At 43.5% G+C, this 26,922-nt stretch overlaps 2 protein-coding genes across 4 annotated transcripts in view; one reads left to right on the forward strand and one right to left on the reverse strand.

Annotated features, from left to right (window-relative positions):
* Positions 1-867: 867 nt before the first annotated feature.
* Positions 868-26,922, forward strand: part of LOC148660044 (zona pellucida sperm-binding protein 4-like) — a 50,668-nt gene continuing 24,613 nt past the window's right edge. Inside the window, exons 1-15 of one of the 3 annotated variants that reach the window (XM_088637604.1) lie at positions 868-1,311; positions 1,447-1,566; positions 1,817-1,935; positions 2,021-2,222; positions 2,375-2,493; positions 2,939-3,038; positions 3,113-3,235; positions 3,324-3,496; positions 3,635-3,732; positions 3,809-3,936; positions 4,064-4,244; positions 4,333-4,474; positions 4,584-4,659; positions 4,769-4,866; positions 5,067-5,165. In XM_088637604.1, coding sequence (XP_088493730.1) covers positions 909-1,311; positions 1,447-1,566; positions 1,817-1,935; positions 2,021-2,222; positions 2,375-2,493; positions 2,939-3,038; positions 3,113-3,235; positions 3,324-3,496; positions 3,635-3,732; positions 3,809-3,936; positions 4,064-4,244; positions 4,333-4,474; positions 4,584-4,659; positions 4,769-4,854 — 2,070 coding nt within the window. In that variant the 5' untranslated portion in view covers positions 868-908 and the 3' untranslated portion in view covers positions 4,855-4,866; positions 5,067-5,165. Of the gene's footprint in view, positions 1,312-1,446; positions 1,567-1,816; positions 1,936-2,020; positions 2,223-2,374; positions 2,494-2,938; positions 3,039-3,112; positions 3,236-3,323; positions 3,497-3,634; positions 3,733-3,808; positions 3,937-4,063; positions 4,245-4,332; positions 4,475-4,583; positions 4,660-4,768; positions 4,867-5,066; positions 5,166-26,922 lie in introns of those variants that run through there. The other 2 variants (XM_088637603.1, XM_088637606.1) reach the window with 2 other exon arrangements.
* On the reverse strand, positions 11,451-22,030 carry LOC148660045 (scavenger receptor cysteine-rich domain-containing protein DMBT1-like). Its single transcript, XM_088637598.1, has 15 exons — positions 21,786-22,030; positions 20,670-20,975; positions 19,959-20,273; positions 18,912-19,223; positions 18,094-18,408; positions 16,944-17,249; positions 16,715-16,786; positions 16,051-16,365; positions 14,890-15,204; positions 14,439-14,582; positions 13,951-14,055; positions 13,735-13,797; positions 13,400-13,465; positions 13,046-13,111; positions 11,451-12,908 (listed from the first exon to the last, which is right to left on the reverse strand). Exons 1-15 carry the CDS (start codon positions 21,943-21,945, stop codon positions 12,823-12,825), a joined length of 2,946 nt encoding a protein of 981 aa, XP_088493724.1. The 5' UTR covers positions 21,946-22,030; the 3' UTR covers positions 11,451-12,822.

Raw genomic sequence — 26,922 nt, forward strand, 5'->3', positions numbered from 1 at the left:
CAGACACGACCAGATAAATAAAGACGGGCTATGGGGAGTGGTGGTAGGAGAGATGATCCTCGCTGTTTGTGTTTTAACATGTGTAAAATGAGCTGCATTTCCCACAAGCTACAGCAATGTGTTCGCATGAAAATATGTTCTCATTAATAGCATTTCTCTTTGCTACGCCCGTTCCCCTGGATAAAGAGTTTTACACAGCCTTAATGACATTAGTTTCGCTTCTCCCGTTAAAGTTTTTATCGCATCTTCATTTATCAATGAAAAAAAATCTATGATTAAGAGAACACCAAGGAAGCACATTTTTTTCTGTGGAAATCTTTTCTTCTCTCAAGCTATACGAATGTATTTCTTAGGTTTGGATTAGGTTCATACAATCGATAAATAATACGGCGTGTTTTCCAGCTTTTCACTGAGCTCATACAGTAGCAAGATCTTCGAACTCGGTAAATAATACCGCGATGATCACAGCAACAGTCATGCTGTATAAGATCAATGCGGAACTTACGCTTCCATTTTACGCTGAAGTTTATGAACAGCATTTCATCAATCTTTAATAATGGGATTGTTGACAGTTTGTATTAATGAGATTTACCACTCCCGTTTAATGCAGTCAATACTGTAACTCTATATCTTAGTGAAAGTTAGACTTTAATTGGTTTTGTTTATTAGGCTGATTCAGAACAATGTAGCTAAACACTGTCCCGTACATATCTGCGCCGTCATCTTGTGTCACGAGATCTCATCCTCAACCCCAATACAAACTTCAGCGCGTGAGAATGTTGTGGCCTGCTTACCGGACGCTGATTGGCTTACAGGACCGCGCGCGCTTCAAAGTGCCTGAATTTAAACCCCAGCCGCAGAGCAGAAAGTTATGCTTTCTCTAGAGTTTGTATTTGATTTCATTGGAAATGGGTACTGGTGGTATTGTTGGGGCTTTATTCTTGCCTGCAGTTTTAGCATGGCTCTGTGTTGGAGTGGTACAAGCCCAGCTCAAGGGTGGTCTTTTTGATGAAGAGGAGGGTTATGATAGTTTTGAGGCAAGTTTGGGTAGTCCTCTGTTCCAGGAGTCTCCAGAAGATGGATATGAAGGTCATTCTGTGGGAAGTGGAGTTGGTGAAAGAGGGGAGTCAGTAATGCAGAGTAGGAAAGAGCAGGACTTGATGGAAATGGGCTCTAACTCTGAGGGAGAGGAGGAGATGGACAAGGACTTCAGTGCTGATGTGGCTTCTGAGAGCAGCACAGGCATGCAGAGAGATGTAGCAGCTGTGACATCTGGCCCCTCTGGAGTTGAGGACCCTTCACCTGAAAGTGGTAAGGTAGTGTTCACTCTCGGCTGAAGCAAGGGGATGGACACTTCTATATAGATAAGCTGTTTCTTTCCCCCTGACACTCCACTCAGCCTATCACCTATAATGCATCTCATTCCTTGTCCTGTTGCTTTCCCAGACTCTCAGGGTGACCCCGAGCAGCAGCAATCCCACAGCCGCCCCCTGCTGTCCTGTGGCAAGAGCAGCATGATGCTCAAGTTCTCTGTGAGGAGGTTCAGCCGAGTCTACCTGCTGAAGGGTGAGGTCCTGCCCTGTCCACTGTACCTGCATCCTGCAGCATAAGCCGACCATAGTGGTATAACATGAGCAAGCAGCTGTGACAGGCTGGAGTGGGGGACTTGCTGTAAGTTCCCACAGGAGGAGGTGGAGAAGGAATGCAGATGGTTCCTCAAGTCGTGTTAATGCAAGGGATGTCATTGACATGTTACTTAGAGCTAGAGTGAGCTTAGCTTCATGAATTTAACCCCCCTCTTTCCTACTTCTCCCAGGTAAAATGCCTCCTCTCTTGGTCAGTAGCCTCCCCAAGAGATGTGGGCACAAGGTGTGGACCACCAGGAGCTGGCTGGTGCTGGTGGCTTCCTACAAAGGGTGTTATGTCAGGACCTGGGTAAGGAGCCAGTCTGGTGCTCAAACATGCCTGGGTGAGGTTTGTCAGTGAGGAATTGAACCTGTGATGCTCTTCTCCACTGCAGAGGAGGAACCAAAGGCAACACTATGCCCTGACAGTGAGATACTATGACAAAGAGCGGAGGAGATGGGTGACTGGCACTGTGTCCTGCCATGTTCCAGTTGCCCCTCCTCCCCCACCCCCTAGAGGCCTGACCATCTCCTGCAGTGAGGTGTGCATGACTGTGACCCTGCCTGCTGGCCCCCTGGAGGAGATCAAGGTTCAGAGTGAGTGATTGGCAGTGAGCGCACCACTTCAGCGGGGTGTCAGTGCATTTCCCTGGTAACATGCACTGCATCGCTGGAGAGATGTGAATACATTTTAGCACCTTGTCATAGGCCATGAAATCTGACCCATAAATCATGTGGTCCCTGTGCAGGTTCCTCTGGCAGTCTGGTGTCTGTCCTGGACACTCCATCCTGTGGATACTCAGTGACTGCAGGGCAGCACCTGAACACCCTCTCTATCCTGTACACTGGCTGCCATGTCCGGCTTGTGGTGAGGAGCTTCACTTCATGGTGTCATGAACAGAACTTGGTTGGACCCTTGACAAATAACTGAGCTTCTAGCATCTTCACTTACCTCTAATATCAATGCCTGGCTGTACATTTGGCATGTATTTGGAGTCTTGAAACAAGAGAGGCTATTTTGCGGTTGGGGGGGCAATATGCATTGTTTGGGCTGTGGAGCCTTCCTTCTTCAGATGTAGGGTGCTCACACCCAAAGAAGGCTCCACAGCTGAACCTTTATCCATCTCTTTCCAGCATGGAATAACCCTTTACTTGCTCCTTAGCAGCCTATGCATAGTAATGTAGCGTGCTACTTAAGATTTCCAGCAGGTGCTCCAAATAAGACCACAGCTGGTCCCTTAGCAAAAGGAATTGCATTTGATAGCATCTTCAACTTCTTCCCAGCAGTGGATTAATGGTCTTTATTGTTGTAGGATCACCGCTACACTGTCAAGGTAGTGTATGTATCGAAAGATGGGCCAAGAGGAGAGATTGTGGTGTCCTGTCCCTATCGCCCCTACAGACCAAGGGAGGGTGAGTGAATAGGTCTCTTTGGCTTAGTAATTCCTTCCCTGGTTGTGCTGACGTGTCTAATCCGATCACTGTAGGCTGCAAGATACCCAGGAGCCATCAGGTGGCCTGTGGTCCAGGGAGGCTCTCCACAGCCCATTGCTTGGCCAAGGGATGCTGTGTGGACCCAGAAACGTCCTCTTGCTATTATCCACTGGAGGGTAGGCCTTTTCTGTACTATCCCAGTCTTGGGCAACTTCCCACCCTAAATGGGAATGGACAAATCCTGACTTGCCCTTCTCTCCCCAGAGTGCACTGCCGACAGGCACTTTGTCTTTGCTGTCCCTCGGACCATCTCTGTACCCCCTGTGGATCCTGCCAGCCTGGTGATTGCTGGCAATGCGTCTTGCACCCCTGTCATCTGTACCTCAGAATTTGCCATCTTCAAATTCCCTGTCACTGGCTGTGGGACCCATGCTTTTGTGAGTACAGTGGGGGGGAAAAGGACCAGTTAAGAAGCCCTAAAATTGACTGGATAGGGTTCCTCTGAACAGGAGAACTACCCTCCTGTGGGTGGTCATTAAGCATGGACTGACCCTGCTTCTACCTTCTCTGCTCAGGTGGTGGGAGAGACCACCATCTACCTGGCTGAGGTGGAGACTCTGGCCAGGCGGAACATCCAGAGCTATGGAGTCATTACCAGGGACAGCCCCTTCAGGTGAGCAGGGATACCATTTCATGATCTTGGGCCTGTTTAGGTGGTAGCACTTGTGTAATCCTCCACTGCTCTCCAGGCTGCTGGTGGAGTGTCGCTATGCTGAGGGGAACCTGGCCAGCACAGGCTACCTGGTGAAGAGCCCCTACCTGCCCTCTGCTGTCCTGTCCCAGGGAGTGTTTGGGGTGCAGCTCCGGATTGCTACAGGTGACGTATCTTGGTAGAGGGACAATTGCTAAAAATCTTTGGTTTGGGTTGAACAACCTGCTTTCTGTAAAATTCCCAACATGGTACAGCAGTATAAAATGCTAAGCAACCCTTCTCCGTCTTCTAGACGAGAGCTACTCCAGGTTCTACCCTCAGTACCACCGCCCCCTCCGGCTCCTGCTGGGGAACCCAGTCTACCTGGAGGTGCGACTGCTGAACGCTCCAGACCCCAACCTGGTGCTGCTGGTGCACTACTGTGTTGCCTACCCCCGGTCTGGCCAGGCTGTCTGGGTGCTGCTCTATGATGGGTGAGGGGGCTACTGTGTGTAAAGCTCTAACCCTGGGCTGGTCAGTGGGTTGCAGGCAGTGTCCTGATCATGCTGCCTCTCTCTGCAGGTGCCCCAATCCTCTGGACTACGGCCACACTTCCACCCTCCACATCCACTCCAAGCTGCCTCTGCCCAAGCACCACCGCCGCTTCCACATCCAGACCTTCCAGTTCCTGGACAGCACCTCCTTCTCCTACATCAATGAGGAGGTGAGGCTTTTTGAGGATGCAGGCTCTGTAGATCCCTGTAGAGCCACATGCTGAGTTGTCATGGTTGCCCTCACTTTAAAATCCCTCTTGCCATTCCCCTCTCCTCCAGATCTACTTCATGTGCTCCACAGAGCTGTGTCTACCATCCGAGCGGCAGTGTGTGGAGGGCTGCTTTGATGGCCGTGGTGAGTGTCTGCAGTTTCATGTTCTTCCCCAGCATGGGTTCCTTCTGCCTGTGCTCATCTGATGCCTTGCTTTGAGCTGCTCAACAGTATCTTCCTGTTTCTCCTGCAGTAATCCCAGTGCTGGAGAACCCTGATGCTGACAGGCGCTGTGTCAGGACCCCCTGTCCAGGGAAGGAGAATGGCCCCAGGGACTGAGGGGTATGAAGGGTACCAGTGCACTCCTTGATCAGCTTTTTAATGCTGAGTATAATGGTCTCAATCCTATTGAGGATTCCTCTCTAGGGCATGGGTCTACTTCTCATATCTAAGGCCTACTGTAATTCCCATCTATAATCCTGCTCCTGTTGCAAGCTTCTTAAGGAAACCTCTCTTTCTGTGCTCAAAGAGCTTTTTCTCCTCTTTTTCAGGTTCCTGCCTACTGCTTTGTGCTCCTGGGACCAGCAGCCTCTGTGTCTCAAGATGGTTTTGTTGGAGGAAGTCAATCCTAATAAAGATGTTGCAAGTGACTGTGCTGAGTAATTGGACATTGTGGTGGGTTCTTGAGCTAGTGAAATGGGTGCAATTATCCAAGGTATGTTGTGGGCTTACCAACTGTAAGGCACTAATAGTGCCTTCTGGTATCTACGTTAGTTGCTACAGTGTAGGTTGTTTTCAGTGTCTGGACTGACCCTGCTCCTACCTTCTCTGCTCAGGTGGTGGGAGAGACCACCTACCTGGCTGAGGTGAATACTCCAGCCAGACAGAACATCCAGAGCTATGGGGGTGACTAGCAGGGACAGTCCCTTCAGGTTACCAGGGATACAGTGTATAGATGCAGCCATTCCAAACGAGCAGGGTGTACTGTGGTACAACACTGGGTATGTTGCATTTCTGCCCTATGCAAATTAGCTTGTTAGTAGTATCCAGAATTGCCTTCTAAAACACCCAGGTAGAGCTAATTAAGTTTGCTGTCACCAGAAAACACCTGCTTTTGAATCCTGGTCACTACTGAGGGATTCTTTATTTATTCAGTATTCATATAATTAAGAATTTAAGTTATTTACTCTGTAGATTTCTAACTTTTAAACTGTATTAGAGCATGTTATCATTATACATTAAAAAGTTGGTATTTTATGAAAGCAAGATTGCTCAGTTAGATGAAAGTACACAACTTACTACCTTAAGTATTTTAAGCATGTATCTTTACTGAAGGTAATACCAGTAGTCTTTATAATGAATGACCTTGGACAAGCTGTTAACTCTAATGTATTACCCTGGTCTATTTTTTTTTTTTGTAGTAGTCTTACTAAGACTTACTTTTTCATTGACAAAGTAACACAACAGCATTTTGTTGATCCGATCACCTATTTGTATAATTGGAAACAAAGTAGGTCTTGAGAATCTGATTCCCATCCTCCTAAATCCTATTAATTTAGGAACAAACATGTAAACTTTATAGTGCTGGTATTGGTAGTTTAAAGAAAATACACCCCACTATTCCATTTCTCCCTAAACATGTTAAGCATCAAAGTCTTGTGTGGTTATCTTGGGAACAGTTTTACATGGTCCTTCTGACCCTGTTACTGTATGTTTATATACAGCACACTGTGAGGAAAAGTGAGTTTTATACTCTTCTGTGAGTATGCTCAATATTGGAGTAATCAAAAGTATACTTTTAGAATTTGATTAATAGGGAATATAAGTTCTTGATGTGTGGTTCCATAATATAATTATATTCCTCTACTGTAGCACAAACAGTAGTAGAAGACTTTCTATTGATGTACAGTATATGGCTGTTTCACTACTTGTCACATGACTGCAGCAGTGGCGTGATGGTTTAAGTGACTGACTTAACCCTGAGGTCAGGTGTCTTAAATCTGCTATCGCCATGAGTTCTTTCAACAAAACATTTCTTTGAAAAACTTTAGTAGTATGGAGACTTAAACTTTTTTTCTAAATATCTCAACATTTCAATTTAAGTTTATTAGTAACTAAGTTTCAAACTGCTATCAATATGTGGAAAAATAAGTGAATCCTGTTTTTTTTTTTTATGGGCTGTAGCTCAAATCCTCCTTAACTAAAAATTAGACAAGAATATTATTGGACAAGGTTGAGGCTAAAGAAATCGATACCGATATTAATTCAAAGATCTAAATATATTTAACGCGTACACCTGACATGAGAGGGTGCGTCTGCGCGGTGACGTCTCCGTCCCTCCCGCTGAATCGCTACAGTAGCAGGGACCTGTGCCGTGTGGATCCCTTTACATCTCCCTTCAGATTTAAGTTTAATATCTTCCGTATGGCATTAAAGTTGTTACGCTTTTCACAGGTGTAAGTCCACCTCTTCTAACCGCTTTATCCAGGACAGGTAACAGTTTCACCCCTCTGCCTGTCTGACTTTTTTTTTTAACGCTTCTGTTCCCGAATCGCAGCGGGTGAGAAACAAAGTGAAACTTAGAGCGTACACATTTGAAAACTCATTCTTTATTCAGCAGCTTTTTTAAAAACCGCACCCACTGATGTTCAAATCATGTCTGTGGGTTTTATTTTACACGGGAGACTGACACAGCTACTGTATATCCGGCTAGTGTGTATTGTCTGTTTAGGGTTCTGTAGCATTCCAGTTAATGTTTGTACTTGCAAGAATAGATCACAAACACACACAAAAAAACATACTTGCTTTATACTGTCTAACTGAGCAATCTTGCTTTTATAAAATATACTGACTTTCTCATGTTTGATGTGTAAGATGCTGTGACAGTTTAAATTGCATCAACTAGAATTCTTATCTCTTAATATAACTATCAACTGGTATTAAATACAGCTTTTTAGTATAGATTACACTTTTCTGAAAATGTACTTTAAAAAAGAAAAATGACTACAATCTATTCCTTCCACATTTGAACCCAAGAGGATTCACATCACACTCCTGCTTTGTTTAGCAATGGTATGAAAAATAAATCTAAATGCAGAGAAAGCTATGCTGAAAGTTGATTAAGATAGAAGACGAAGATAACGATTTAGGTTGCATTGTCAGATTGTGAATCAATCAAGGCATTTAATTAAACACACACTTGTGTTTTAATTTAAAATGGGGCTAATGAGGACTCATTATTTCTCTCATCGTCAAAACTTGTTCAATTGTGGCTCTTTTGGTTTCACCGAGGGCTTCTCAGATAGTTGGGCATTCGGGTAGATTGCCAGGCAAAAGGATTAGTAAATATATTTTGTTAAAGCAAGTCAGTTTTTTGCGACAAGACATTTTTTCCCCAAGGAAATTAAGAAAAATCACCCGTTTTCGTGCACAAAAAGTGGTTATTAACTAACGAAACCTGTTTTTATCGCTTTTAAAGTCATGCAATGTCTAAGTTTAGCAGGAACACATTACATTTTTTTTAATTAAAAATTGTGATTGCCCAGCCTAAGGGCGTTTATAATAATGTGGCATTATGATATACAATGGACATGATGACTCAGGCACTCATTGAATTGAAAATGGTGCTTTATTTTTCAGTACAGCTGAGTACAGAGAGACACTTTTTCATGGACAAAAATTAATGCCACGCTCTCTTGTTTAACACACACGGGCAGCTGAAGCACTACGTCTCTTCCTGTAAAATGTGTCTCTATGCTATGGCCGCTGCAGTGCAGGCTCGCGGATTTTTTTTGTAATGTGAACTCAGCCCAATCCCTTGGTGTGTTAATATTATATTCTCATATACGAGTAGAATAGGTTCATTGTCTTCCAATGAAAGACAGGTTCCTTTCACCCAAGACAGTCAGGGGACAGTAGAAACTTGCCACACCAAGACTGTTACAGTAACTCAATCAACCTTAATAGCCTTGCAGATGAGCTCACACTGTTGGATATACTGTATATGCAATGCTCCACATGCCACATTGTATTGTACATGTCAAACCGGTTGCTTTCTATTGCAGATGTGCTCCCTCTGAGACTTTTACCTCATAGCACTTTACACTTAGTTTAAACTACAGAGTGAAATAGGTTTAATACAGGTGGGTAGCCACGTACAGCATGCTTAGTCTGCAAAGGAACAAGTAATAGGTTTATTCCATCCTGAAAAGAGGAGAAAAACAAAATGTTTCGGACATTTCTGGCTGCGCTGTTCTGCTTCATATGGTGATATACGGGTTTTTCTCACGAAGCCGTACTGAGCAGTATTTCTCGCGTTGTGAACATGTGGTCCCCCCGGGTTCCAGTTAGTGCGTAATTACGCGTGGGTGGAAAAACCGGAGGTTTAAAAAAGAGAATTAGCTCACTGATAGTTTTATGTGGAGGCTGTGAAAATTTTCAGAAGTTGTGGTCTTTAAAATGCATCTGGTTTGAAGGCTTTCTGAGTTTCCCATCCAGAGATATGGACAGAAGAATATTCAAGCGTGGTTAAAAAAATGGCTTAAAAACGACACTGAAGGCTGTGAAAACAGCCACATGTACTTTGTACACACAGCAAGTGTTTTCCTAACTCTAGGGGGTTTTGTGAAAAAGTTACAGGCCTGCCAATTGTAATCATTTTTATTTTGAAATACACTTTGGAAAAGCGTTATCTGTACAAAAAAGTTGCATTTAATACCACTCAATAGTTATATTAATGGAGATAAGCTCTCTATTAAAGCTCAGATCACAGATCAAGCAGCAGTATCTCACACACTGGGCCTGATCTGTGATGTGGTTGAGTGTGAATTGCGGTGCTCTAGCAGGCATACTGTAGCTGGCTGGCTGTGCCGAAAAATAAATAAAAACCGGTTTATCGACTCTTAAGCATACTGTAGTTTTTATTAACACACTTTTATCAGTGAAAAGACCGCGGGCACTTTTCCTCCCCCCTACGTTCTCAGTAGAATAGGCGTACCTTCCAATGAAAGACAGTCCCCCTTCCCCTCACGGACAGACAGACAAATATTTTCACTGCAAAGGAACAAGTTATAGGTTTATTCCATGCTGAACAAAAAAGAAGAAAGAGAACACAACGTTTCGGCCGTGGAGCCTTCTTCAGGTGTCAGAGGCTCCACGGCCGAAACGTTGTGTTCTCTTTCTTCTTTTTTTCAGCATGGAATAAACCTATTACTTTTTCCTTTGCAGCCTACGCATGCTGACGCAGCTACCCACCTGAAATATTTTCACTGCCTGTTTGACGAGCTATTCAGAGGGACACTTGGGGTGACGTCACCGTGCTGGCAAGCATGCTCTTTAGATAATGCAATTCCATATTATATTCCCTATTAATCAAATTCTAAAAGTATTCGCAGAAAAGGTTAAAATATCACTTTTGACAAGTGAAAAGTATGTGTTTCTTTTACTGTGATAACGAGCGCAAGTATTCCTGGGGAATGGTAATCACTTAACTTTGAATGTTTTGTGATATTTAGAAAGACCAACAAATTCAATATAGTGTCGATAATATTTATTGTCAGTAATAATATCAGTAGCAGTTTGAAATTATTTATTATTAATAAATGACTTAGCTTCAAACTTGATATTTGGAAATATAAAAAAGGTCAATATAATGCCAGTAATATTTGCTATTTTAGTTTTTCAATGAAATGTTTATTTGTTAAAAGAACTCCTGGCGACAGCTGAATGTGAACCCCCACCCTCAGCCTTATAAGTCAGTCACTTAAGCCATCACGCCACAGAAACAGACACATACAATATCAAGCACTGAAACAGCCATACACACATCAATAGAAAGTCTTATACTACTGTTTGTGCAACAGTACATTAATATATCGTTACTAATTTATTTAGGTACGTGAATCCATATATTCCCTATTAATCCAATTCTAAAAGTATGCTTTTGTTTACTCCGATAGCAAGCATATTCGCAGAAAAGATTAAAATATTTACTCTGATATCGAGCGTATTCGCAGAAAAGGTTAAAACTATCAATTTTCACAAACTATATAAACGTAGTACAGTACAGTAATATGATCAGAAGGAGCATGTAAAAACGCTTCCCAAATAACCACATGTAAGACTTTGATGCTTAAAATGTTTAGGGAGAAATGGAATACTGGTGTGTATTTTTTCTTTAGACTACCAATACCAGCAATATACAGTTTACATCATGTTTATGTTCCTAAATTAATATCATTTATGACCTTCAGATGCTAAATGTGGCCACGATTCATTTCTTAAAGATAGATTACAGCACAGCATCCACCTAGTGGTAGGAAATGGAATTACAGTATTTAACCTGAATTTGAAGTTTGTTCTGTAATATTGAAGTTAACAGAAAATATTATTTCAGCCTCAGTTTCGTCTGTCTTGACAGTGGAGTTGAAGTGAACAGCCCTGTGGAGCTGCCCAGGCCCTTGTCTTTAAATGCAGCTCACTTAGGGCTGCTATGATAAATATCACGGTATTGTAGAGCTCTGGAGACGAGCTGCCCCTGGAGCCTGAGGACCTGACCCCTAGCTGCCTTCTCCAACAGATTCACTTCCCCCTTTCCCCTTCCTCTGTGAATAGGGGACCCCACTCCCTCTCACCCTCAATCTTGCGCCAAGCCGCTAGCTGAGCAGTTGGCTCTGTAGGCTACCTCCTCTGCTTGCCTGAGGGACGAGCACACCCCTGTCTTGTAAAAGGGCAATAAAGCAGTGAGGTGCAGTTCCAGTCTCCTGCTTCTCTTCTTACACCGCCGCCCGTGTGCAGGGGTAGTTAATGGAGGACCGCTACAGTATTACCAGGGCGGGCTCCCGGGTTTCTGCTACCACCTCAGTTCATTATTTGTTGGTTCTTACCCACATGGGAGCGTTGAAATTTGTTTGCTTCAAATTAAAAAAAAAAATGAAAACATTGAAATTGTTTATTGAAATAAAACAGTTTCTACTAGTGTATAACATTTTCCAAAAAATAACAATTACAAACATTTTCAGTTAAACTTATTATTTATGTACAGTACTGTAACAAAGAAAAGCGTTACTATCTTCCAGTTCGGGCAGCTTCTCAAAAATTAAAGGAAATTATCAAACATACTGATTTTTTCTACTGTTTATGCTTGCTAGGTTTTTTTTATTTCTCGGTTAAATCTAGTATTTTTGCTATGGTACTTTACACTGATATTAATGCTCGTCCCGACAAATAATTTTCAGACATGGTGGATCTCAAATAGGTTTTTATTAGTTTCAGTTTTGAGAAACTGCTCTCACCAGAACTTACTGAAACTGGTAATGATAACATAATGTGTAATACAAAAGCAACGTTTGGGGTGAAAAAATATTTTTTTTTGCTATAAATTTACACTTTTACAGGGGGCATTTTAGGACTTAAAAGCTTAAATAAAGCTGTCATAAATTTCTTCTCCATCAATGCTTTATAAAATCTTTTTAGAAAACTAGCATTTCATATTTTAATATCATACAAAAAGTTGAAATTATGAGCTGCATGCCCCTGATAAAATATCTTCTTGAGGAAGGTATAACTACATCCACAATACAATGGAAACATTCAACTTTAAACCTTTCTTTTGTATCCAGAATAGAATCACATTGGAGACTGATAATAAATCTGTCTTCTCTACATTCGCGGATGAATGAATGGTTGAGATGCAAACATCGGTTCAGCGTCAAAATCCTTTGCTATTGCTGCTGCCTTCTTGATGGTTTCTTCAAATCCTTCATCCAAATGATATTTAAAAAAATACTTTTTATCCAAAAGTGTCTTAGGGTATGTATGCATTTTCTGAAAATGTCAATAGGGTGAGGGTTTTGCTGAAAAGAAAATTATCCAAACTTTACCAGTGACGATGTTTACACAGGAGTACTGAAAAAGATTATCTTTCAACAAAGAGCCTCAAACAGCTTCGAGCCGAACATGCCAGGCAACCTCTCTGTATTTCTTTTGTGTTTTGGTAGATTTTTCTAGAAGGAATATGATGGACGAAATACGACCCCTGGAAATGTGCCTGTGCTCGCTTTGCTGGTGCCTGGAGCTGGCCCTGGGTATAACACACAACAAGAGCGTAACTATATATAATATATAACACACAACAAGAGTATAACTGCATCTAATAAACTGTATAACACTCAACAAGAGCATGATTGAATATAATATATAACACATAAAACTGGAGGTTCTGAACTGCCTGTTTAAAGGGAATGGAAGCTGAATGAAACACGATGCTGCAGGTCTGCTGTGTCTGGAGTGCTGCTGTGGCTCAGGGGGTCACTTGCTCTGCTCACAGGGCTCATCGTATTCATTGTCACCCAGCAGTGAAGGTTCTGGGGAGACTCTCCCAGCCAGGGTTTTCCCTGCAAGAGACAGAAACACTCAGTTCACCACTTCAGTATGAGTTTGAATCGTATTTCAGCTCAAGTTATATGGTTGTGGTTAAAGTAGAGTGATTCTCATTATCAGTTCTGCAGGTCTTAAACAGCTGTGGTTCTACCTGGTACTGAGGCCCCATCTTCCTCCTGGACATCATCATAGACCAGATCATCCTCAGTCACACCCCCTGGAGAGAAGAGAGTCACCTGGAGAGTTAGTGAGAAACCTACAGTATATCATCACTATATCACTGAATACCCACTACAGAACAAGATGATGAGAATAGTATACAGTATATACACTAAAACAATATCCAATATCTACCTTATATTCCCATATGCCTTGCCATTAAAAAATATTATTTTACCACAATGATAAATAAAATAATTCACACTGACGTTTGTTTCATACATTTAAAGTCATATACAGTAGAAGACACACAGCTTAAAATACTCAGAAACAGGTGTGGCTCTACCTGGAACTGAGGTCTCTCCACCCTGCTTCACATCATCATAAACCAGATCATCCCCAGACAGACTCCCTGGAGAGAAGAGACTCAGTCAATTGTATCTGCAAGCAGTGAGTAAAGTCTGCACCCTTCACTTCGATGAGTTCAAACACCTTGATTCATACCCAGTTCCGATAATTTACCACTGTTGTGAAATATATACCTTTGCAATAGCTCCCATGGTCCTGACACTTTGAGGTGGTGCCCCTGGACTTAATCCTTTTATTTATGCACAATTCATTACTCTAAAATCTGCTACAGGTAGAATGATCACAATCACTTCAGGCCCAAGACTGTCTTACCTGGAGTTTTACTGTCCTCATCTGCCACATCATCATAGTCCAGCCCTCCAGAGAGATCACTCCCTACAGCACAGAGATCAGACAGGACAGTCACTCCAGCTGCTGAGAGACCCCTCTCCTCACTAGACCCCTTCTACTGCTCTAATAGGAATAATGTTTACACAACTGACACCAGCTTCAGGAAGAAGACAGTAGTGAAGCAGATGGGCAGCAAACCTTTTCTGAGCTGTCTGTACTGTCCCTGCTGGTAGAGCTTGTAGTCGATTTCCTCATACAGAGCATCCTGGTAGGGTAAGGAGGTCATTTCTCTTTGAGCAATCTCTGATTGGAGATGAAGAACAGGCACATTAATGTCGGGATTTCGCACAAACATTATTCATTGACTGATTATTGTCAGTATGCAGAGGGCAGTTTGTCATTTTTAACAACCAAAAATAAAAGACAAATTAAAACAAAGAAAAAAATATCAATTTTTAAACAGTGAAAGAAAACATATTTCACAGTGAAAGGAACTGTGATTCCCCAGTGTATCTTTGTAAATGAGGCACCATTCACCATTTCTTCACTTCACTGCCAGATCAGAGCCAGACCAGTACTGTGGAGGTGAGATCAGACACCACTGACCTGCTCCTGATCAGCACTGCTGTGCTGTCGAACACAATACAGAGTCTGACTGGTAGAGACAGTGGGGAGACCGAGCTTACCTTTCTGAAGGGCTCTGTTTCTCTGTCTCTGCCCACAGGCCAGGGCTGCAGACACGAACAGCAGAGCTCCCAGGACGATGCAGACTGTCCACAGAGAGGACTGGCCTTCTGGAGCCTGAGAGGTTGGTCTGGGCTTTGGGGGATCTGAAACAGAGGAGGAAACAGGCTGATGTTTTTCTTCTATGTAAGTTGTCTATGGTGGGATGATCTGATGCAAAGGAGATGTCAGTCACACAAAGAATCACTGAGTCAAGCTTGAAACCATATGAAGCAAAATATGTGAAGGTTCAGACCCCACTGAACTGCGAGGTGTTTTTATAATGATGAGGTTCAGATATGATTGGAAGTTAAGGTCCCTGATATATTGTACTTGTTAACTGTAGAAAACAGGGCTCAGAAATGTTTGAAAATCATCTATTCAAGATGCCACTAGCTCTCTCTCTGCACTCACCAGCACAGCGAACCCCTGCTCTCCTCCTGTGCTGGCAGTCGCTCTGCCCCAGTGCGGCGTGCTCACAGTCCCACAGGTGGAGTTCGCTGCCCCTGCAGGTCACCTCGTCCAGCCACACCGTCCCGTTCCCCTCCCCCCAGGAGGCCTCTGTCCCAGCGCTCACTGCCTCCCCACAGCCCAGCTGCCTGCACACCACCTGGGCGTCCCGCAGGTCCCAGGAGTCATCGCACACCGTCCCCCAGGAGCCCCCGTACAGCACCTCCACCCGGCCAGAGCAGGCGCTGGGACCCCCGGACAGTTTTATCCTCTCCGGCTCTGGGTGCGACAAATCACATAAAAAACAAGAGATTATAGACAGATGCCACCCATGATTGTGAGGAGCAGATTCGTTACAAATCAAAACCAATGAAAACCTCAAGCTTGTGACAGACACAGTACTGTTTTTGACAAAAAGCAGGGGTTCTCAGTCCTGGTCCTGGTGATCCCCTCACCTGCTGAACTAAATAACCGAATTACTAATACAGTTGATAATGGCTTTAATTTGAATGTTTTTATTTTCACTTCCCTAATGTGAAGGAGGTCTGCCTTTCAATTCCTGTATTTCTAAAGTAACTTTAAACTCCAAACTGAGAACAAATAAAATCCCCAAGGTTCTAAGCAGGTAGGTTTTTGGTTCAGTTAAGGATTTAAGTCAAGAGCTCAGCAGCAGTGAAAACCAGCAGGTGTTTGTGTGTCTCTGCATCAGGACTGGGAACCTCTGAACTATAATATATAAGACTGGTGCTGATCTGAAGACTAGAAGTGAAGAGAATATTGTGGATTGTTGTGAGACTCCCCATGATCAGGTGTCATGAGTGGGGGTGTGCAGCACAGGGAGGTACAGATGGGATAGCAGACATCTTGAGCTGTGGGGGTACAACATTCCGTGATTTGAGTTCAAGTTTAAATTAAATTAAAAATAATACCAAGTCTTTAAATGGAGCAACAAGTTACACATCTAGGATAAAACCACTTTCTAGATTCCTTATACTTAAGGAAGGATGCACTGTTAAAACTTTTGGAATGCCTTGTCTTACTATTGAATGTGATCAGGATGGAGCCTCTAGTTTCTCTAGTCCTGATGTATCCTAGTTACGGCACTCGCTGTGCAATCAGACTCACTGGCACAGGACACTCCTGCATCCTCTTTGTGGCGACAGTCGCTCTGCCCCAGTGCGGCGTGCTCACAGTCCCACAGGTGGAGTTCGCTGCCCCTGCAGGTCACCTTGTCCAGCCACACCGTCCCGTTCCCCTCCCCCCAGGAGGCCTCTGTCCCAGTGCTCACTGCCTCCCCACAGCCCAGCTGCCTGCACACCACCTGGGCGTCCCGCAGGTCCCAGGAGTCATCGCACACCGTCCCCCAGGAGCCCCCATACAGCACCTCCACCCGGCCAGAGCAGTTACTGACCCCTCCCACGAGCCGCAGCCTGTCTGTCTCTGCAGGGAGAAGGGGAACACTGAGTCAGGTCTGGGCATAAATACAAAGCTCTCAGTCAAATCTTGTCAACTAGATTGCAACCAAGAAAGCCATAGTAAGGAAAAACCTAACAAGAATGACATGCAACACACCTCTTCATCTGATAGTAAAAACTTGTAAGGAGAACCCCCACAAAAAAATCTACTTGGCTGTCCACCTTTTCCATCTTACCTAACCCCCCCACTCCATAAAGAAGAAGCTCTTCAAGCTGATATTCCATAAGGAAAAAAAGGCTGAGGCCCCTACAAGTCTACCACCCAGCACACTGAAGAGCAGGGAAACAGAAGTCTCCCGTCACCATGATGTTACCTGGACAGTGGGGCTGATCTGGGTCTTCAGTACAAGGTCTTGGGGTGGTGGGGGCTGGTTTAGCTCTTTTACCTGTAAAGAATTTAATTATAAATCTGTAAGTTACACTCTATTACTGTACACACAGGGAAAAAAGAAACTTAAAGTATAATTTTAAATAGTTTCTAGACACAGTGCAATGGTGCATTACATTACAGTACTGTATTAAGAAATCTGTAAAACACTGTACCTGTGCAAATTAAACCTGCTACGTCTCTGTCATCACAGCTGTTCTCTCCCCAAGGGGAATGGGGGCACTGCCACAGTGACACGTCATACTTTTTACACCGAATATCTTTAAGCCATTTGAGACCTGACCCATCGTCAGGGGTATAAAATTCACTGAAACCCCCACAGTTCAGCTGGTGACATATCAGTGAAGCTGCGAGAGCCTCCATGCCATTATCACAGACGCTCCCCCAGGTGCCGTTGTAGAAGACCTCAGCTCTCCCAGCGCACTCCAACTGCTCGCTCACCAGCCTCAGCTGCTTGAACTCTGGGGAGAGAGACAGAGTCATTGGTGATTAACTACACTGCCAGGCAATTACTAATAATTTATAATTTAGGAGAGGCTATAAATAAAAGTTGCACCTATTTACACAGTTGGGGACTTAACTGGAGTAATTCAGGAGACATATGTACATCAGTGTTGCACCTGTGATATGAACCCGCAACCATCCAATTATAGGGCCAGAATCCTACCCACTGTGCCACAGTGCTGCCCAGGGGAGAGGGACAGACAGCAGGCATCACAGCTGACAAAGAGGTGCTGCAGTAGCTGGTGATAAAAACCTGTTACACTGAACAAGCCATAGTGAACAGGCAGTAAAGCTTCATCATTACTGTTTCTTCTGCTTCTTATCACATGTTGGTGTTTATGTTGCTGAAACTTTACATTTTGACATTCTAAAAAACGGAACAGGGAAATGATCTTCTCACTATGATGTGAGACAGAGAACCTGCTTAGTGAAACAGTAGGACTGATGGCTGAAGACTTTTTTTTTCCTTCATTTGTCTCATTTTCATGTTAAATCATTAATGTGAGCTGCCACACAATAGTCAGCCTCTCCAGGGCTGTTAGTGTTTTTGACCAGCCTGTAACAGCTTCATTCAAACAGAAATGGTGATTCAATTGACAGTTCTGTAGTTGGTTTACTATATTTGAGTTGAACAACTTACAACTTTGACTGAAATTAAATTTCTTACAAATTCAATACAAGGATTCTGTTTCCACATTCTGTGCCATAGTGGCCCTCGTGATCACTGAGTGTCCTTCCTTCACAAGTGACTAATATTGACAAAATGTTTTTCTTTGCTGATGAGGAATGTGGCCGTCACACCTGAGCACACTATGGTCACGTCCTCCTTGTGTCCGCAGTCGTGCTGACCCCAGGGTCTGGAGGGACACTCCCACAGAGACGACTCGTTCCCCAGACAGCCCACCTCGTCCAGCCAGATGGGTCCGGCGCCCTGGCTGAAGGACACTGGCGCTGGGGCGCGGACGGCCGTCCCACACTGGAGCTGCCTGCACACCACCTGAGAGTCCGCCAGGTCCCAGGAGTCATCGCACACCGTCCCCCAGGAGCCCCGGTGATACACCTCCAGCCGCCCAGCACAGGGGCTCTCCGCCCCAGACAGCCGGAGGAGCCCGTGTTCTGTGGGAGAGGAAAACAGCAGGAACTCTGCTCACTCTTGTGTGTTTGAACTCTTTCACCGAGACACCGAGAGGAAACGACAGGATCTCTGTTGGGACGGATGAACAGCGTGAGACCTCTTTCACTTTCTAAACGAAGACAGAAGTGACTTTTTATAACAGTCTACAACTGTAAAAATAGCACATTTGTATTTAATACTGTCAGTAAATTAACTGGATCAAAAGTAACATGATTCAGCTTCTTTATATTTTGCTTATAGGAAAAACAATACTGTATCTAAGTAACACTTTTTGTGTAATTACTCCCCTTTAATGTCTTTTGTATTTTCAAAACTAGGAAAATATAATGCTCTTCACAAAATAAGTGTATTAGCAAATAGAATCTTAAACTTCTGCATAAAAGAGGATAAATTTAGTTTTTTTGCCTTTAATGGAAACATTGTCTCGTTCACTAAGCTGCAGCGTGTGTTTCGGGCAGGAGTGTTGTCCAGCAGACAGACTCACTCTCACAGAGCACTCCCACGTCACTCCCGGAGCTACAGCTGACCGGCTGTGGGCGGCTGCAGTTCCCCAGGTGAGTCTCGTTCCCGGAGCACGAGACGCCCGAGAAGCACACGTCACTGCGGCCCGGCCCGTAGCGAGAGGAGCTGGAGGTCTCTAGAGCCGAACCGCAGCCCAGCTGTCTGCAGAGCACCGAGGCGGCAGAGTCTGTCCAGGACGAGTCCAGCAGTCGCCCCCACTTGCCGCTGGAGAAGACTTCCACCCGCCCGTCACAGCGCCCGGCTCCTCCCACCAGCCTGACCCCTCCCGCCGCTCCTGGCAGAGTCAGACAGTACAGGAGACAGACAGGAGTTTAACAGTGAAAAAGAGCCGTATCTAAATACTGTGGGAGCTTTCATCACTTCAGAATCAGAACATTAACAAGAGATCAGCTCTGTTTAGAATAAACACAGCTGTTTCAGAAACAATGCATGATGTATTAAGTTCTCTTCCTATAATTCTCCAAATATAAATATGCATTAATTATTAATAGCAGTGTGTTCATTTTTGTAATGTAGTTAATAGTAATAATAATTTGCCATTATGAAAGCAGCATACATTACATACATATTAATAATAATATTGGACTAATTTGGACACTGCCAGATTCATAAGAAAGAAGAAACAATTGAATATAAAACATAAAATGAGCACAGACATACAACTGAACTACCCAAAATGCACAGTATGGATGCACAACATCATAATGTTCTGTTGTATATTATAACAGATTCAGGTTCTAGGGCTTGTGCCCTCGGCCCTCCTGCCCCACCACATGGGCACAAACCCAGGTCTCCAGTGTTGCTCAACAAGGGTCTTGCCAGCTGAGCTAAAGAGCTGCTGTGTGGAGGGCCGTCTCTGTTACAATATTAATAATGTAAACAATGTCCCATTTTTCTGAGTAAGCATTGAACTGATGATTAGCTCATACATTACCTCGCTGTGGAAGTTCTTTCTCACGAACCTTAAATACAAATGGCCTGTTACAGTCTGGGAGAGAGCAGGACTCACCAGAGCAGACGACTCCCACATCTCTGCTGTGACTGCAGGAGCTGTGAGCCCATGGAGAGATGGGACAGTGTCTTAGCTCAGTCTCAGTGCCCTCACAGTCGAACACATCGGTCAACGTGGAGCCATTGCCCTGTCCGAATCTGGCCGGGCCCAGGACTGCTTCAGCATAGCCGCAGTTCAGCTGCTGACAGAGGACTGTGGCGTCCCGGAGGTCCCAGCCCTGATCGCAGACTGTCCCCCACTGAGCCCCAAACTTCATCTCCACTCTGCCAGAGCACCGGTCAGGACCGCTGGCCAGCCTGAAGTCAGTGTAGCCTGGACACAGGACATACAGCAGGGCAGTGAGTGGGATAAGAGATCAGAAGATGTATCTCCCATAGATAATGCTGAATTAATTGATACTTTGCAGGTCTTCATATTCATGTGAAAAAATCATACTGTAATTAGACTTTTTATTTGCAGGACTTCATATTCATGTGATCAAGATTTCAGTCAAATAATTAACCAAAATTGGGACTCAGCAAACAAAATGGTGATTTGTTCACATAATTCTTTACAGTAATTAAATGCTTCAAAAATGACGAAAATCTTAAGTAAACCTTGAAACAGCTTGCTCCTTTCAGCGCCATCCTTTACAACTTGCAGCCTCTGCAGTCTTTAAGATTGCAATTTATGTCCATGTTTGTAAGCTATAAATTGTAAGTTTCTTACCAGAACAGACAATGGAGACGTCATCCGCATGTGTACAGTTGTGCTGCTCTCTCTTCAGGACTGGACAGTGGGCCAGTTTCTCCTCATCACCCCGACACTGGATCTCATCTGCCCAGACGGGCCCAGTCCCCTGTCCTGAAGAGGCTCCTCCCAGCACAGCCCTGGAGACTCCACAGCCCAGTTCTCTACAGACCACGTCCGCGTCTCTGGAGTCCACAGACTGAGAGCACGCTGACCCCCAGGTGCCCCTGTGATTCACCTCTAATCTTCCATCACATGATCCCCCAGACAGCCGCACAGTGTTCTCTAATGCAAAGATCATTAACTTTACTGAATGTTTGTGTACTAGGAATACAAGTATTCATCCAAAGTACTAGTAATGGTCAACTAGAAACAAAACACAAAAGCTCATATAAATTGAAGAAGAACAGAGACAATCTTCTTTAAGTGAGGAATGTCATAGATGGCATCATCTTGGCCCAGAGTTTTGACCTTGAGCCAAGATGGCCACCAGATAATTGAGGAGTGGAAACAGAAACAGGCTCAGCTGGCCTGATTGAACCCTCAGCACTCAGAGTGTGTGGAAGCCCACATTAGGGAGATGAGCTGTCAGGCTAGGCTCTCCATTGACTTAGCAACTGCTTACAGTGGTAGATACAGATACAAAAATAATCAGCCCTTTTCAATGATGTTCCTGTTTGTTGACTTACAAATGATGCATCCACATACAGTATTTTAAATTGTTTATTTTAATCTGCTTTTGTACTTTTGGCTGCTCAAAGTGATCAGTCTAATGAGGAAAAAGTTCAGTGCTAGCCTAAAACTAACTAGTAGATTGCATAAACATTCAATCCAACTTGATTCAATCGTAAGAGGAAACATACAGTATCTGACAACATTTACAGCTGCACATCTTTTCAGAATAGTTCCTACTACGTTTGAACACCAGGATGGACTAGGACTAAAGGGAATGAACTAGACTGACAGGCTAGAGGAACTGAACCATTTTAGTTAAACATTTGAATTACAAAATTTCTCCTGAATGCATTCATTCTATGCCAAAAAAGTATGTTTTTTTTTTCATTGAATTGCAAATACTCAATGAAGGATTCTTACCTGAACATTTAATTCTGACATCATAGTCATGAGTGCAGGATTGTGAAACCTGTGGATCAGACTGACAGTCTAGTAGTCTCGCCTCTGTTCCGTTGCACTGAACTCCACTCAGCCAGATGGGCCCAGATGCTCCTGAGGTATACATGTCATTTTCAAACATTCCGCATTTCAGCAGATTACACACCAAAATACTGGTTGAAGAATGCCAAGTTATAGCACAAACTGTCCCCCACTGCCCATTCTTAAAAACCTCCACCCTTCCATCGCAGCGATTTCCAAAACCCACCAGCCGCAGATCCTCACATCCTGAAGAAGAGGAAAATAGTCAGAAAATGTCGAAAAAATGCAAGGAATTTCTGTAGTGCTGCGTTTTCTCCAATTCCATGCACACCTTATTTGTAGAAATAATACACCGATTTGTAGAAAGGCTACGGTTAAAAAGTATTTTGTCAGTGATTAATAATTACACATTTTTTACTTATTTCAGTGATTAATATGGAAAATATAGGGTTGTGCGTATATGTTAAATGAATATTTTACAGTTCCAAGTTTTCATTCGGTTCGGTACAGTTGTAATTGTAAAATTAACATACAGTACATGTGCATAGAAAAAAAAATTGAATGATATTGTTGTTCGAGTTGTAGTTAATATTCCAAAATACTACAGTACACATTAAAATTCTCCCTCTGTAAACTATTTGAGTATGTAGCAGTGGAGGTCAAGATATAAAAGTTTTTAAAGTTGACTCTGTTAGTCTGTCTTGAAATATAATCCAAAATCACAGTAAAATTTACTCAGAAAGAACAACAAACCTGCTCTCACTGTTCTTGAATTATAACTACGTTAAATACGCACTATAACAAGAAATTGAAAAAACACACATCATGACTGGCATGGAAGTAATTAATGGTTTAATTTTTGTCATTGGTAAATAAGTTCAGGGTATAACATGCAGGAAGCAGAAACAAAGTAATATTACTTAGCGGGAAATATTGACCTAGAAGAGGCTACTGCTGAAAAAGACTTGGTGTTTGCAGTGTGTTGTCTAGAGGAAGGGATGGAAATGCAAACAAAATGTTAGGATATACAGTTAAAGGAGTGGAATTTAAATCAATGTTAAAGTTTCTTTATTAGCCCTATACAATTTCTTGCATTAGGAATTCATCTTTTCGCATGCCCCAGCTTTTCTCCATGGAGACACAGACACGGAGAGAAGCTTGGGGTCAGAGCACAGGGTCCATTGTACGGCACCCCTGGAGCAGTTAGGGTTAAGGGCCTTGCTCAGGGGCCCAACGGAGCAGGATTCCTCTGCAGGCTGTGGGATTTGAACCAGCAACCTTCCAGTTGCAGGCGCAGATCCTTAGCCACAGAGCCACCACTCCACCTGTAAACATGATGTGTTAAAAATGTATAATACACTAATTAGGTATAATTTAAAATGTGTGAAAATTAAGAAAACATAGTGATGCTCTGCAATCAGTCCAGAGAAGAGGACTTCAAGGACAGACTGAAGGGACTGAAAAATGTTAGTGAGGTATCCGATACAAAGATTCAGTATCCTCAAAAATACTGACATGGTCAATCCAGATTTCTTCAAAATGACCAGTCAAACATAAAATGCAGGGCTCCAAAGGACTGGAGTGGAAACTAAATGGAAGTACTGTACTATTATAACTGTAAAATATGACTAGAAGGTACTTCTTTACCCAAAGGATGGTGGGAGTGTGGAACAAGCTTCCCAGCCATGTTGTTGAAGCTGATACCCTGGTTTCCTCCAAGAAATAACTGAAAGAGGTTCAATTAACTTTAATTATAAATTAAATCTCATCCCCCCAGGAGTCCAGAGTCAGACAACAGTGTCCTCTTTCACTTCTCTATGTTCTATTTACAGAGCCAGTGGCGGAGATGGTGAGACAGGACCCAGAATTCTATGGCCTGGCAAAAACCGAGGGGGGAGGGGGGAGGGTACTCAAAATCTTCCAGTACACAGACGCCGTTTCTGAGCTCGGACAGGGGGTTGCAGAGAGCGCTGCATGTGACGGAGCGGTACTCCAGGGCCTTGTGCTTGATATTCAAATGCTGAAAGAGCAAGGTCAAATTCTTCGGACCCTGGAAGGACAGAGCCCATTAAGTTACTGGGGGTTCCATTCCAGAGCCAGGACAACGAGACCATCAAGTGGACAGAGTGGATCACCGAGGTGAACGTGAAGCTGGGTCTGTGGAAGAAACAGTCGCTGACCCTTACAGGGAAAGTGACGGTATTGAGACCATGTGGACCATGGTGTCCTGGAAGGACAGGACGATGGTGTTGGAAGGTCTCGAGCTGCATCTTCCGTCTGGGTGCTGCAGCAGGCGGTCGGCCACAAATACAAGGCTGTGGCTCTCCATCCCGATGAGGCACCTGATCCAGTGGACAAACACCGCACCAAAAGCAGAAAAGCGACCGGGGACCTACACTCTCGCTGTCAAGTGGAGCCAGAGTTATGAGACCATGAGGCAACTGGTGCTCTGCATCAACCACAGAGCCCCGTACCAGAAGGTGAGGGGGGAACCTGTCGCCGGACAGAGGCTGCAGATTCCCAGAGAAACCTGGGAAAGGACGTAGCCAAAGGGGCTGGGCAATAAGTTAAAGGACCTCAACTGGACAGCCAATGCAACTCCTGGGAGTGGGAACGGTGCTAAGACTCTTGTGCATCCTGCTGGGTTAGGGTTAGGATGAGGTGCTGGGGCTGGCACCAACTGGATTGGACAGAGGGACACAGTACCTGCTGTGGCTGCTGGTGTCCCTCACAAAACAAGAACTGTGGAATTAGAGGAACACTCATATCTGGCACAATACAGAGAGGGGAGCGCGGGAGCTGGAGGAGAGGATCCTCGCGGACCTCTGAGGAAGGGTGAAGTCCGACGGAGCCAGGTGGGGCTTTTCCATGGAGAAGGAGCGCTGGGAAGGACTGTGGGCCCTGTACAGGGGCTGAGGAGGAAGCTCCTGCAGAGGACTGGACAACAGCAGTTTCAGAGCCAGGACGGCTTTAGAGACATGTACTACAGTACATGTAGGGTAGGGTAACACCCTGAAGGCTTCAAAGGACTCTTTTATGGTGCAAATCCAGCATTCACGACCACTTGCAAAATGGAACGATAGAGAATGGACAATCAACTTATGGGATTTTGTTTTTTTACACGGGTAATGGTTTAATTTCACAATGTTAGAAGTCTGTTCTTTGGGAGTGTGCTGGTCTACATTGTTGTGATAACATTCATTTTATTGAAAAAACAGAGTACTATCCAGGCACCTGCATGAATGAATATATTGAAATACAATGTCAGGATCAGTCTGCAGCATCTGAGCACTTCAACACCTGCACAATTACATTGGGAACTGACCAACTTCAATAATCTTTTTTCACAACACTTTTAAAATACATAAATACTATGCCAATACTTTTCATTTAAAAAAATACCCATCTTAAGGTATATACTGCCACAAAAGATAAAAAAATACAAAGTGTTTAACAGACACCTCCTTACAGTACGTGAGGGTTGTTAGCTTTTGCTGAATAATCATATCTTATCATTTGAGAAAACGAAGAGCTAAAGAGAGAAACGTCAGTCATCTCTGAGCCCTGAACCCAGATTCTGTTTCCTGTAAGAAGAGGCTGGTTGAGTTCTATATGTAACTTTATAAACAAAACGTTGAAACCCAAAATAAAAAAACCACTCCACAGCTGAGGGAAAAGAAGAGACCTGACAGGATTGTGTGTTACTGGGAAGTGTTTTACTGTAGGTCAAATCATCCTTCCCTGAATAATTATCAGGATATTATTCAGGCTCCAATCAATTATTTTTCATTTTCGAGTTTGATTAAGGTATCCATCACTATACATATTTAGACTAAAAAGAGTTCAGGTTTCAGGTTTATACTCTCTTTTCTAGATACTTAAAAAAATTGAAAAGTGCTTCATGAATAAAGAAGATAGATCAAAATTCCATCATTTTAAGACAGAAATATCCTGAAAGAAGCCTTCTGACACAGAAGATTGAAGATTACTATTAGTATTATTTACATTTTAGGATCACAGAAAACATTTTTCTACTACCATAGTAGAGCCCTGAAAATATTTAATGAAACCATGTTGAATTAAGAAATAATGAAAAAAGTGCCTCTCCATAATTACCATAAATGTAAAAATATTTCTAACGAGCTGTGATAAGATTTTTAATTGATATTTTAAACCTCAGATATACAGGGATTATCTGACAGCTCTGGCCACCTTCAACACTGAAGGCTTTACGCACTGATCCAGTACCACACGGAAGGACCGTGACAACAATTAAATAACAACAAGGATTAAATTAACCAGAACTCACCTGCTAACAGAAAGATGATCAGGTCAAAGAGCAAAATAAGTGAAATCTTAAGGATTTTTTCCATCCTTGTCTGGGTCCTTGTGTGAAATCGACAATGCGCACTGATCTTGTCCTTGGCTCTCGCATAGACGAACACCCAACATCACTCCTGCTACAAAGTCACATCCTCGCACCCGAGCCCACCAATCACAGACACGCGCACCTTCTATAGGCAGAGAGGTGGAGCCCCACAGTTAGGGAGATGACCAATTGGACCCCCTGATTTCAGATCGATCCATGTATAGTTAATAAATTTTACTTTATGAGAAAAAAATGTCTCCTACCCCAGCTGCACTTTTGCAAAGTCTTTGATGTCTTTTTTTTGCCAAGAAAGATCATATGCCTTTAAAAACTAATCGACACATCAAAGACAACATCCTGTCTAAGCAGTTTGTTTACAAAATCAACATTATACTGTAAATTACAACTCAAGTCTGGTAGATTAGTTCAAATTTCACTCTACCGTATAGTGAGTGATCTGCTGACCATAGTGATCTGCTGCAGAGTGACAAAACTGTGACCGAATCCTCATCAGTGCTATAAGGACTCATACACACAAGGCACCCTGTTTAATTCGATCAGAGTGCTCTGTCTGGGCTGCACCACAATTTCAGTTAACAAAATCTGTGAAGTACAGAATCATGACCTACTGAATCAAAGTGGTTTCGGAAGATCAATCTGCTGACACTTGGACAGGTTGTGGAAAATCAGTGTGAAAGTATTGTCCTA

The sequence above is a fragment of the Lepisosteus platostomus genome, chromosome 6 (genome assembly GCF_059453375.1).
Source record: "Lepisosteus platostomus isolate fLepPlt1 chromosome 6, fLepPlt1.hap1, whole genome shotgun sequence".
Taxonomy (NCBI): domain Eukaryota; kingdom Metazoa; phylum Chordata; class Actinopteri; order Semionotiformes; family Lepisosteidae; genus Lepisosteus; species Lepisosteus platostomus.

Coding starts and splice junctions, on each gene's coding strand:
- LOC148660045 (XM_088637598.1), bottom strand. CDS start 21,945: ATGTTTGAAAATGACATGTATACCTCAGGAGCATCTGGGCCCATCTGG. Junction 20,274..20,669: donor CGTCTCCATTGTCTGTTCTG/GTAAGAAACTTA, acceptor TCCTGTGTCCAG/GCTACACTGACTTCAGGCTG. Junction 18,409..18,911: donor CGTGGGAGTGCTCTGTGAGA/GTGAGTCTGTCT, acceptor CCTCTCCCACAG/AACACGGGCTCCTCCGGCTG.